Below are 12,044 nucleotides of genomic sequence, written 5' to 3'. Positions count from 1 at the left end.
GCCAATATTGCTGAGGGTTTTAATCATAAAGTGATGCTGGATTTTGTCAAATGCTTTTTTTGTGTGTGTCTACTTAGATGATCAGGTGATTTTTGTTTTTAATTCTATTTGTGTGGTGTATCACATTTATTCACTTGTGTGTGTTAAACCATCCCTGCGTCCCTGGTATGAAACTGACTCGATCATGGTGGATTATCTTGACATGCTGTTGGATTCTGTTAGCTAGTATTTTGTTAAAGATTTTTGCATCTATGTTCATCAAGGATATTGGTATGTAGTTTTTTTGTTGTTGTCATTATGTCCTTTCCTGGTTTTGGTATTAGGGTGATACTGGCTTCATAGAATGGTTTAGGGAGGATTCTCTCTTTCTCTATCTTGTGAAATAATGTCAATAGGATTGGTACCAATTCTTCTTTGAATGTCCAATAGAATTTAGCTGTGAATCCATCTGGTCCTGGGCTTTTCTTTATTGGAAATTATTTTTTATTACCATTTCAATCTCACTGCTTATTATTGCTTCATTCAGAGTTTCTATATCTTCCTGGTTTAACCTAGGAGGGTTGTATATTTTCAGGAATTTATCCATCTCCTCTAGGTTTTCTACTTAATGCACATAAGGATATTCATAGTACCCTTGAATGATCTTTTGTATTTGTGTGATATCAGTTGTAATATTTCTCATTTTGTTTTTAATTGAACTTATTTTGATCTTCACTCTTCTTCTCTTGGTTAATTTCACTAACGGCCTATCAATTTTATTTACTTTTTCAAAGAACCAGCTTTATGTTTCATTTATCTTTTGTGTTGTTCTTTGTTTATCTGTCACAATTTCATTTAGTTCTGCTTTGATCTTTGTTATTTCTTTTTTTCTGCTGCATTCTGGTTTGGTTTGTTCTTGTTTCTCTGGTTCCTTGAGGTGTGACTCTAGATTATCTATTTGTACTCTTTCAGGGTTTTTGATGTAGGCATTTAATGCTATGAACTTTCTTCTTAGCATCACCTTTGTTGTATCTCAGCGGTTTAATAGGTTGTGTCTCTATTATTGTTCATTTCAAAGAATTTTTTAATTTTCCTTTTGATTCATTATTGACTCAATGATCATACGGGAGCAGGTTATTTGATTTCCATGTATTTGCATGGTTTTAAGGTTCCTTTTAGAGTTGAGTTCCAATTTTATTCCACTGTAGTCTGAGAGAGTACTTGATATAATTTCAATTTTTTTTTTAATTTTTGAGACTTGTTTTGTGGCCTATTATATGGCCTATCTTGGAGAATATTCCATGTGCTGATGAAAAGAATGTATATTCTGCAGTTGTTGGGTAGAATGTTCTGTAAATATCTGTTAAATCCATTTGTTGTAGGGTATAGTTTAAGTCCAAAAATTTTTGTTTGTTGACTTTCTGTCTTGATGACCTGTCTAGTACTTTCAGTGGAGTATTGAAGTCAACCAGTATTATTGTGTTGCCATCCATCTTATTTCTTAGGTTTAGTAGTAATTGTTTTATAAATTTGGGAGCTCCAGTGTCAGGATTGTGATATTTTCCTGTGGGACTAGTTCTTTTAGCATTATATAATGTCCCTCTTTGTCTTTCTTAACTGCTATTGCTTTAAAGTGTGTTTTGTCTGATGTAAGAATAGCTACTCCTGCTCCCTTTTGGTGTCCTTTTGCATAGAGTATCTTTTCCTACCCCTTTATCTTATGTTTATGTGAGGCCTTATGTGTTAGGTGAGTCTCTTGAAGACAGTAGATACTTAGTTGGTGAATTCTTACTCATTTTGCCATTCTGTACATTTTAAGTGGAGCATTTTGACCATTTACATTCAGTGTTAGTATTGAGATGTGAGGTACTATTCTATTCATCATGCCATTTTTTGCCTGAATATCTTACTTTTTTAGTAGTGTGTGGTTGGTTTATAAGTCCTACAACATTTGTGCTTTAGATGTTTTATGTTCTATTTTGGTGTATTTTGAGTATTCATTTCAAGATTTAGAGCTCTTTTCAGCAGTTCTTGTAGTGCTGTCTTGGTAGTGGCTAATTCAGCATTTGTTTGTCTGAAAAAGACTTGATCTTTCCTTCATTTATGAAGCTTAGTTTCACTAGATACACATTCTTGGCTGATAATTGTTTTGTTTAAGAAGGCTAAAGATAGTACTCCAAACCTTTCTAGTTTGTAGGGTTTCTGTTAAGAAATCTGCTTTTAATCTGATAGGTTCCTTTATAAATTACCTGATACTTTGCTTCACAGCTCTTAAGATTCTTTTCGTCATCTTGACTTTAGAATGCCTGGTGATTATGTGCCTAGGTGATGATCTTTTTGCAATGTATTCCTTGGGTGTTCTTTGAGCTTCTTGTATTTGGATGTCTAGATCTCCAGGAAAGTCAGGGAAGTTTTCCTCAATTAATCCCTCAAATATGTTTTTCAAACTTTTAGATTTCTCTTCTTCCTCGGGAATACCAGTTATTCTTAGGTTTGGTTGTTTAACAGAATCTCAAACTTCTTGGAGGCTTTTTCGTATTTTGTATGTGTGTGTGTGTTTTTTTTTTTTTTTTTGAGACAGACTTTCACTCTTGTTGCTCAGGCTGGAGTGCAATGGGGTGATCTCGAATCACTGCAACCTCCACCTCCCAGGTTCAAGCAATTCTCCTGCCTCAGCCTCCGTAGTAGCTGGGATTACAGGTGCCTGCCACCACGCCCAGTTAATTTTTTGTATTTTTAGTAGAGATGGGGTTTCACTACATTGGCCAGGCTGGTCTCGAACTCCTGACCTCAGGTGATCCACTTGCCTCAGTCTCCCATAGTGCTGGGATTGGAGGCGGGAGCCATTGTGTCCAGCAGCTTTGTTCATTTTTAATTCATTTTTCTTCATCTTTGTCAGATTAGGTTAATTCACAAACCTTGTCTTCAAACTCTGAAGTTCTTTATTCTACTAGTTTGATTATATTGCTAAGACTTTTCAGTGTCTTTTGGATTTCTCCAAGTGGGTTCTTCATTTGTAGAAGCTGTGATTTTTTTTTTTTTTTTTATGCTATCTATTTGTTTGGAGATTTTCCCCTCCATTGCCTGTAACTTTTTTTTAAATTTATTTAAGTTGGTACACCTTTCTCTGGTGCCTGCTTGGGTAGTTTAATAATCAACCTTCTGAATTCTTTTCTGACAATTCAGAGATTTCTTCTTGGGTTGGATCCATTGCTGGTAAACTAGTATAATCTTTTGGGGGTGCTAAAGAACCTTGTTTTGTCATATTACCAGAATTGTTTTTCTGCTTCCTTCTCATTTGGGTATACTATGTCAGAGGAAACATCTGGGACTCAAGGGCTGCTATTAGGATTTTTTTTTGTCCCACAGGGTGCTCCCTTGATGTGGTGCTCTCCCCCCTTCCCCAAAGGATGGGGCTTCCTGAGAGCTGAACTACAGTGATTGCTATTTCTCTTCTGGATCTAGCCACCCAGCAGATCTACTGTGCTCCAGGCTCCAGGCTGGTACTGGGTAGTGTCTGCAAAGAGTCCTGTGATGTGGTTCATCTTCAGGTCTCTCAGCCATGGATATCAGTACCTGCTCCAGTGGAGGTGGCAAGGCAGTGAAGTGGACTCTGTGAGGGTCCTTGGCTTTAATTTTGTTTATTGGGATAGTTTTGTGTTGGTTGTCCTCCAGCCAGGAGTGGAGCCGTTAAGAGAGCATCAGCTGCAATAGTATAGGGAGGATACAAGCTTGCCTTAGGGTCACTTGGATAAGATTTGGGTTTCTCAGGTGGTGGGTGGGGCATCAGAGCTCCCAAGAGATTCTGTCCTTTGTCTTCTGGCTACCAGGGCAGGTAGAGAAAGACCATCAGGTGGGGGCAGGTTCACATTCCCCTTGGACAGGGATAGCTGTGCCTGCTGTAGGGGATGGGGTGTGATTCTCAGGCCAATGGATTTATGTTCCCAAGGGGATTATGGCTGCCTCTGCTGTGTCGTGCAGGTTGCCATGCAAGTGCTGGAAAGCTGGCAGTTACAGGCCTCATCCAGTTCCCACACAGCCTGAAAGGCTGATCTCACTCCTACCATGCCCCCACCAACAGCACTGAATTTATTTCCAGAGAGCAGGTGAGCAGAGCTGAGAATCTGCTACCAGCCTCCCAGCCGAGAAAGCAAGCAGGGCTTTCTACCTGCCCTGGTAACCAGAAGACAAAGGACATAATCTGTTGGGAGCTCTGTGGCCCCACCCACCACCTAAGAAACTCAAATCTTATCCAAGTGACCCTAGGGCAAGCTTATATCCTCCTTGTATTATTGCAGGTGATACTCTCTGAAAAGCTCCACCTTCTGGCTAGAGGACAACCAACACAGGGAGCTTTCAAGCCTCCCTGCCTGCTGTGGCTTCTGTGCTGGTGTCTGCACTCCCAGTTCACTCCCTCCCCTGGGTTCTGTCCAGGAAACTGTGTTCCATCGAAACTTCAGCTGGAAGTTTTCTTCTCCCTGTGGTCTTTCCCCAATTCCACTGGCAGCCCTCCTGAAGGACCTTTGTGAGACAAAGTCAGAAATGACTTCCCTGGGGACTGAGGGAGCCCACAGGGCTCTTCCTGCTACTTTCTGTACCTCTGAATTTTGCTCAGCTCTCTAAATTCACCTCAGCTCCAGGTAAGGTCAGATCCTTCTCTCATGATCTAGACCTTCAGGTTCCCCACTGAGGATGTATGTTCAGGGGTGGATGATCCCCTTTCACACTTTCACACTTTGGGCACTCATAGTTTTTTGGCCGTCTCCTGGAGCCTACAGCAGCAATCCATTTCCTTCAAAGATGCCATTTTTAATATCTTCACATTTAAATAGAAAAACCTATTAAGATATATTAAGAGAATGATGTTCCTAATAGGCTTCAAAAGGATATAAAACTCATGGTAAACAATAAAATATTTGAAGAAATTAGGAGGGTGGGGAACCAATATAATGCAGTGGTCCAAAGCAAGGGCTTTGGAGTAGGATAGACTTGGTCCACATCTGGCACATTAGCTTCCTGATATTGGGAAAATAACTTAAATATTTCTCATAAGATTGGTTTAAAAATTAAATGAGATAATGGATATACATTTCTTATTCCATTGCCTTGTACGTTATGGGAAATCAACATGCAATAGGTCCTATTGCTTGTAGCAAGATAAAGACGAGCATTGGAAAGATTTCTAGGGAGAGAAGATATCACATGCAAATGTTAAAGTGTGAAACAGCATAGTGAGTTCTGTATAACATTGGTATATGTAGAAAGATATAGGAAAATGATGCAAGACAGGTAAAAAGCAGCCCTCCAACAAGCTGGCTTTTGTCATAAAGACAGAAATGGAGTCTCCAATGTAAATTTACTCCAAAGTAAATTTACTTACTCCAATATTATCAGTAAGTAAATATTGAAAGATTTTAGGAAGAAGAATGCTTGATCATTTCACATTTCAGAAAAAAAAAAAATTCTGACAATTGTCTGGAGGGATACATTAGAGAGAGACCATGTTTGGAATTAATGTGACCTATTAGAATCTAATAAAGGATGGTATTCTCACAAATGAAAAGATGTTGTGCTTCCTCTAATATTGAAAACCATTAAACAGAAAATGAATACTTTCAGGTAAAGAAAAAAACAAACCCAAGAAACAATGACCCCAAGAGCATGAAGCTACCCCAGGAGCAAAGTCAGGTTCCAAATCCTTCAGAGGCCAGCAAAACCTTCCCTGAGAGCCATCTTCAGACTCCTCAGATGCCACCAACACCTCCATCCAGCAGTTTCTTCATCAAGGTACAATTTCCTGAGTCCCATACCTCATTTCTCCCTATCATAATTTACAGGGATCATTAGACTGTTGGAAGAGCTACTGCTGTAATCTCTGTCTGCAATCTTGGTATGAAATTATGCCACTCAATCATTTGTTGAATTCGTACAGTGAGATAGCACCACATCATAATCTTTACTATCTAAAAGGCATTCATTTATATAATGATTTCTAACTTTAAGAGGATTATTCTTATATTGCTCCCGTTGTAGAGAGGGTAAGAGAGAATGGCCAGGCAAACAGAGATGAAGACAAGAGTGTGTTCAGATCCTACATTCCAGTTCCTTTTACCCATTTCCTCTTTGCTTATTAGTAATATTTCTGATTTTACTTTCATAGTTCCAAGTTCCTACCCCCATTACGTATTTTGACACATGCTATTTTCTTGATGGGTATCTATTTCTCCTATATCATCACTGGTGGGAATCTCCTCAAATTTTATGTGCCAACTTAAATTTTTTCCTCTGGCAAGTTCTCACTGATACAAGAAACTGGAACTGATGAGTCCTCCCATTCTTTGCTTTCACTGGGTCTCCTGTCAATGAGATTAAATTACTAATTTCATAGACGTGAACAGAGACTTACTTCATAATGTGTTCTCCATACTTCTTGATCTGAGATTTTCCTTAACAGAGTCACCATAGCTCAGGTTATATCTGTGGACCAGAGAAAACCTACAAATTCAGCCTAGAACATAGAGTAACAATGACAATAATTCTATTTCTACTTTTTGAGCACTTAACTAGATGTTGGTTCTCATGTGTTGTTCCTGATGTACATTATCTCATTCTCTCTTCATAACCATTAGGAGGAGGCTAATTCTGCCCCAATTCACAGAGAAGAAAATGGAGGTACACAAAGGTTAAAAATCTTCCTCAAGCTTTCAAAGAAAGTTAAGAGTCATTATTCATATCCAGTCTTATTTAAACCCAAAACTTGAAAAATTAATGATTATATGTGGCTTTAGATGAGGAATTTATATATCCCATATCAGTAATTTATTTACTGGTTGCATAATGGTTGCATAGCACACACTTTGCAAACCTTTTGATAACAAATGTGGTGACCATGGTGATCAGAGTGTGTTCTAATAAGTAAACCACTCTCCAGAAGTAGAATCCTTTCATTCACCTTTCTAACAGAGTGCATTTTCTATATTACATAACTGAATGACAGAAGTGATAGAACTATGGAAATTAAACTAGTATTAATAAATTTTTAAAAAGATTTAAAAATAGTGAAAATAAAGGAAGTTATACTTCCTTGCCCTTGGTAAAGAGTATTTTTAAAAAATCACTTACTTGGTAATGCTAGGGTAAGTTCTTGTATATTTCTAAATACATTTGAGAACTCTGAAGGATTCTAGCTGGCTGATGCAGACTACAAAATAGCAGAATTCTGCATCTGCAATTGTGAATTTTAAAGAATGTTTCTAGCAAAGTGATGATCAAAACATCTAAAGCAACATAGAGAAAGAGTAATTTTATCAAATAAAATTTATGTGATTAAATTTCTCACTATTAATTAAGTATGTTCATTGAGACCCTACTAGTCTCTGTGTCTTTTGATGTTTACAAGGTATGCGTTCATGAAGTGCTTCCTGACTCAAGAGGATTACTGTCTTTTGTTGATCTAGGTTTGGAGAGAGATTGTGGGAAAGTAGCCAGATGGAGGAAGATGAATACAATAATATGTTCATTATCTTTATTCCAGTTACCTTTCATCCTTTCACTTCGTTCATGACCACATTCCAGGTTTTATTTTAAACTATCCATGGTCTTTTCCAAATCAGAAGCTTTGCACATAGATTGGTTCTTTTGCTGGGATCACTTTCTCCAGTCTCTTCTCTAACTCAGCTCTCCACAGACCCCAGCCTAAATCCCTTCCTAGAGCAAGTCCTCACTGGCACCCACATTTCAGATTAGATGAGATCCTCCCATTGTTGGTTCTCTCTGGTTCTCCATTTATGAGCTTTCCTAGCTCCCTTTACTTTTCTTAATAGCATTTAAACAACTGGAATGTGGGAGTGATTTTCTCCTTTTCTATGCCATAAGCTCAGATGGTAGGTAGCATCTACCCCAGAGGAATACAAGACAAGAGGGGAAAAAGTCAGTTCATGCTATGTACATCAATTCTTATTCCAGATTACCTTTTGCTCAGCAGTGATATGACCCTTGTAGTCACCTGCACTGAGGGTTCAGAAGCCTGTACCTGTGGTGAAGGGGCAGGAAACTTGGAGGGAAAGCAAAAGGAATTAAATCATTATTTTTTACAGTTGTTTCTCACCCAAGCCCAAAGCTGCATTCTGACCCAGTGGCAGATACTTGCAGCCACCATGTACACGTCTTGGAAGAGAAGCTTCCTATATTTAAGGATTCTCTATTTTGATTTTTGTTTGTTTGTTTGTTTTCATTGTTGTAATTTTTAGTTAGCTTCAAAAAGCTGTATTTCCCTCCATAGTTTATGCAGGTGTTGTTTGAAGAACAGAACCTACACCTTTTTGCCATCTGGGCACAGGTGGCTATGGAAAGAGCCCTTGCTCAGTCATTGCAACCTAAGATCCATTTTATTTGTGCCTTTTCAATGACTTAAGTGGCATCTCCAAACAACTATGCTTTTATCACTCATATTTCTTTGAAAGGATTATGTGAGAATTTCTAAGTCCCACCTGCTAAAATATGAATCACAATCCTTGCTACAGCTGTACAAATGATTGTGCTGTATGTGAACTTCCCTGGAGCACAGGAATCCCAGGAGGATCGTATGCCTTCATGGCAGCCATTTATTCTTGGGTGTCCAGCTATCGCCTGTAAATACAGTGTCTGTCTAACTACTTTCTTGGTGACTCCTCAGATGAGCATAGTCTTGTTCCACTGATCATCGGGTTTCCTCAGATTTTCTCTATGGTATATGTTCTATATTCATTGAGATTTAAAACTAGCAGCCTATTCTTATCATTGATTTTTTTCTGTTCTGTACACCTAAAGCAGGAAACACAAATTGACATGAATCAGGAGCAGGGATGGGAGGGGAGATAATTACTCTGAGAAAAAAATTACGTAGTGATTTAAAATATTATTCAACCAAAGATTATATTTTTCTCATCTAATTCTACTCTTGTTATGGGACTGTTTAACTGAAATGAATCTGAGAAGATAATACTCCAAGGTGTTCTTGCCAATAAGTGGCAGAAATGAATAGAGAAATTCCTTTAATAAAAAGCTTCCCATACCAATTCGATCTAAGGTTTCTGTCAACAAGGTAAACAGAATATGAGACAGCAGTTAATCAGAGCACACATACAAATCCCTGAAGAGACAGTGTAGTAACAGTAACAGAAAGCGTATTTCTACTTTTTAAGCACTTACTAGGTGCTGGTTTTAAAACCTGTGTTCTTTATGTATATTATTACATTCTTTCCTCATAACAGTCATGATTGATGCTATTCTCAGCCCTCATTTTACTTAAGAGACAACCAAGATAGAGTTTTAAAATATTCCCCAAAGTTCACAGGCAGTGAGTGTGCTAAATGTAAATTATGTGCACTTTATGTACTTTTTCTTATCCATTCTTCCTTACATCACCTAGATGATGTTATTGTTAGTCACATTTCACATTTCTTAACACCAAGGATCTTAGAGGTCAAAACTTTACTCAAGATAATAATGATTTTTAGTGTTAGAGACAAGATTCAAATCCAGCCTTAATGAACTCTGAAGTTTCAGCATTTAATGATCACATATTGCTTCCAAAGTCAGAATATAGATGTTGAACTGTCTCACATATTTTCATATATTTAAAATTAGACATTGTTTTTGTTTGGATTTGTTTTCATAATCTAGTTTCTGCAAGGCTCCTAAGGAAAAATTACATGCTGTAAGTCTCTGTATCATCCTGTGTTTTACATTGCCGTGTTAAGGCCCCTGTGTTCATCTACACCCAATAATCAGATGCTGTATCTTCAGTGGAAGTCAAAAGAAAAATTAGATGACAATTTTCCAAGCTAGTGTCTCATCTAGGTGCCACTTGCACTGTGACCACACTGTTTTCTAATCACTCGTCCCTGTGTACCAGTTGAAGACAGGTCTCCCATGTACAGAGTTCTCAATTTTTTATGTTGTTTTGTTGTTGTTATTGTCCTGACTGGTAAATTCCAAAATTTATATGTCGTATAGTGCTACCTATCATGCCTGTTTGCCATCTTGCTTCAGGTGGATAGATAGAGGCTGTGCCTAGTAAAGTCATTATCCGCTCTGATCTTCTCTGCTATTTTAAGGACAAAATTGGACACCTCAAGACAGTCAGTTTCTGATGCATAATGACTTGAAAGAAAGTTAGTGACAGTTTCAAAGTTCCCAATTGCCTAAACATGTGATATAGCAATTTCTGCAGCCATAGGAATCATTATGCTGTGCCTAAAGACCCTAGGACAGGGATTCTAGAAAGAGGCACATGTCTCCATGGCCACCGATGCTTAATTACACAATGCATTACTTCTGCTTTGGTGACCAGCCCACAGGTTGTCTCACCACTCACTCTAAGATTGACCAGCTGAGCAGGAAAGCATTGTCCTTACTCATCATGGTTTCTCCCAAAGATTTTGTGTATGATATGGGTTCATTGTGCTTTTGGATTCAAAACCTGAAGAAGACAGAAGCATAACCTTTAGTCATGACTCCTCTGAAGCATAGATCACATAATGGCCTGAATCATGATCGGGTATGGTAGCAGGGATTAATTACTATGAGACAAACAATCAGCTACTATATTAAAATATTACTCAAGCAAATCTATGATTTTAGGCATGCAAATTCTGCTGAAATAATGAGAATATTTGTTTCAATTTATTTTGAAAAGAAAATTACTCAAGACAGTTTTATCAATGATATTAAGCTGCCACATAGGACAAGAGAATAAAGAGGCTTTTTTGGTAATCCTCCTATACCTCCTCAATCAGGAGCTCCCTGTAACTGGGTCAACATAAAGCATTAAATATCTTTAAATAGGTCAGACATTAAGAAAAAACCTGTACAGAACATAAAATAACAATGAAAATCTTTTTCTGCTTATTGAGCGTTTATTGGATGCTGGTCTCTGTTCGTTACAAAATTATGTCATATATTCGTCACTGTATCTCCATAAAGATACAATTTTTATCTCATTTCACATATGAGAATCATGAGATATCTAGAGTTTAAAAATACCATTCAGGCTAATAAAAACAGTGTTAGAGTAAGGATTCATATCCAGCTTTAGTCAACTAAAAAACTTTGGTAATTATGCAAATATATTTCTTCCAGTATGGGACCGTATATATTAAAATTTCAGTCATATATCCACAAACATTCATATATGTAGTGCTGAATTTTGCATTTGTTTTCATAATCCAAATGCTATAAGCCAGAATAAGGTGCATAAGGGGCCTATAGGGTTGGGTGTCCAAAGCTGTAATCAACAAGCAGGTTTTATAGCCCCTTTTTCAATCTATTTAAGGACCAGAGAAATATATTTTATAGATGAGTCTCTATATATTGGAGATGGTTCTCACTCTGTTGCCTAGGCTGGAGTGCAGTGACTCAATCAAAGCTCACTGCAACCTCAAACACCTGGGCTCAAGGGATCCTCCTGCCTCAGCCTCTCAAGTAGCTGGGGCTAAAGGTGCATGCTACCAGGCCTGGCTAACTTTTAAAAATGTTTTGTAGAGATGAGGCCTCACTATATTGCCCAGGCTGATCTTCACCTCTTGGCCTCAAGTGATCCTCCTGCCTCAGCCTCCTGAGTTGCTGGGGTTACATGCGTAAGCCACTGCATGCAGCTTAAATGTTCTTAAAAGTCTTTCATTAGTGACATTAGAGGAAGTCACACATGATTTTCCCGACACCCTCTATCCTTACTTTAAGAAGATGTAAAAAGACAGGTGCTGGGAATGCCCTAGTGGAATCCGGAATTATCCTGATTACTGTCGGGAATCCTGAAGGATTCTGAATATCTGATGCACACCACAGGACCAACAGAATCCCACCCCTGGAACTGTGCTTTCAGGGAAAGCAAAGGGAGGATCAGTGTGCCCAAATAACCAACACATGAGTTTCCTGGAACCTGAAGTGCAAATTACAGAAGTCAATTTGTGTATTTGCTTGATGAGAATAGCTTCTATCACTTTGGTTAATGTTGTTCTGAAATTTGCTGCCCTTATAAACTGGGAGGGTTATTTAGCAAAAATAACCTCAATGGACGGGCTTAA

The 12,044-nt window shown here is 38.1% G+C and overlaps 1 protein-coding gene and 1 long non-coding RNA gene across 2 annotated transcripts in view; both read left to right on the top strand.

The window, feature by feature from the left end:
- Positions 1-12,044, top strand: part of IFI16 (interferon gamma inducible protein 16) — a 42,897-nt gene that overhangs the window by 18,345 nt on the left and 12,508 nt on the right. The window contains exon 7 of the mRNA XM_033196878.1: positions 5,599-5,766. Within this exon, the coding sequence (XP_033052769.1) occupies positions 5,599-5,766 (168 nt within the window). The remainder of the gene's footprint in view (positions 1-5,598; positions 5,767-12,044) is intronic.
- On the top strand, positions 3,538-4,623 carry LOC117074923. The gene is made up of 2 exons (XR_004433764.1): positions 3,538-3,600; positions 4,414-4,623. It is a non-coding gene; the product is annotated as an uncharacterized LOC117074923 (long non-coding RNA).

The sequence above is a fragment of the Trachypithecus francoisi genome, unplaced genomic scaffold (assembly GCF_009764315.1).
Source record: "Trachypithecus francoisi isolate TF-2019V2 unplaced genomic scaffold, Tfra_2.0 Lachesis_group5, whole genome shotgun sequence".
NCBI classification, from domain to species: domain Eukaryota; kingdom Metazoa; phylum Chordata; class Mammalia; order Primates; family Cercopithecidae; genus Trachypithecus; species Trachypithecus francoisi.
Note: the sequence above shows the minus strand (reverse complement) of the source record. Positions and strands in the feature narration are given on the sequence as shown.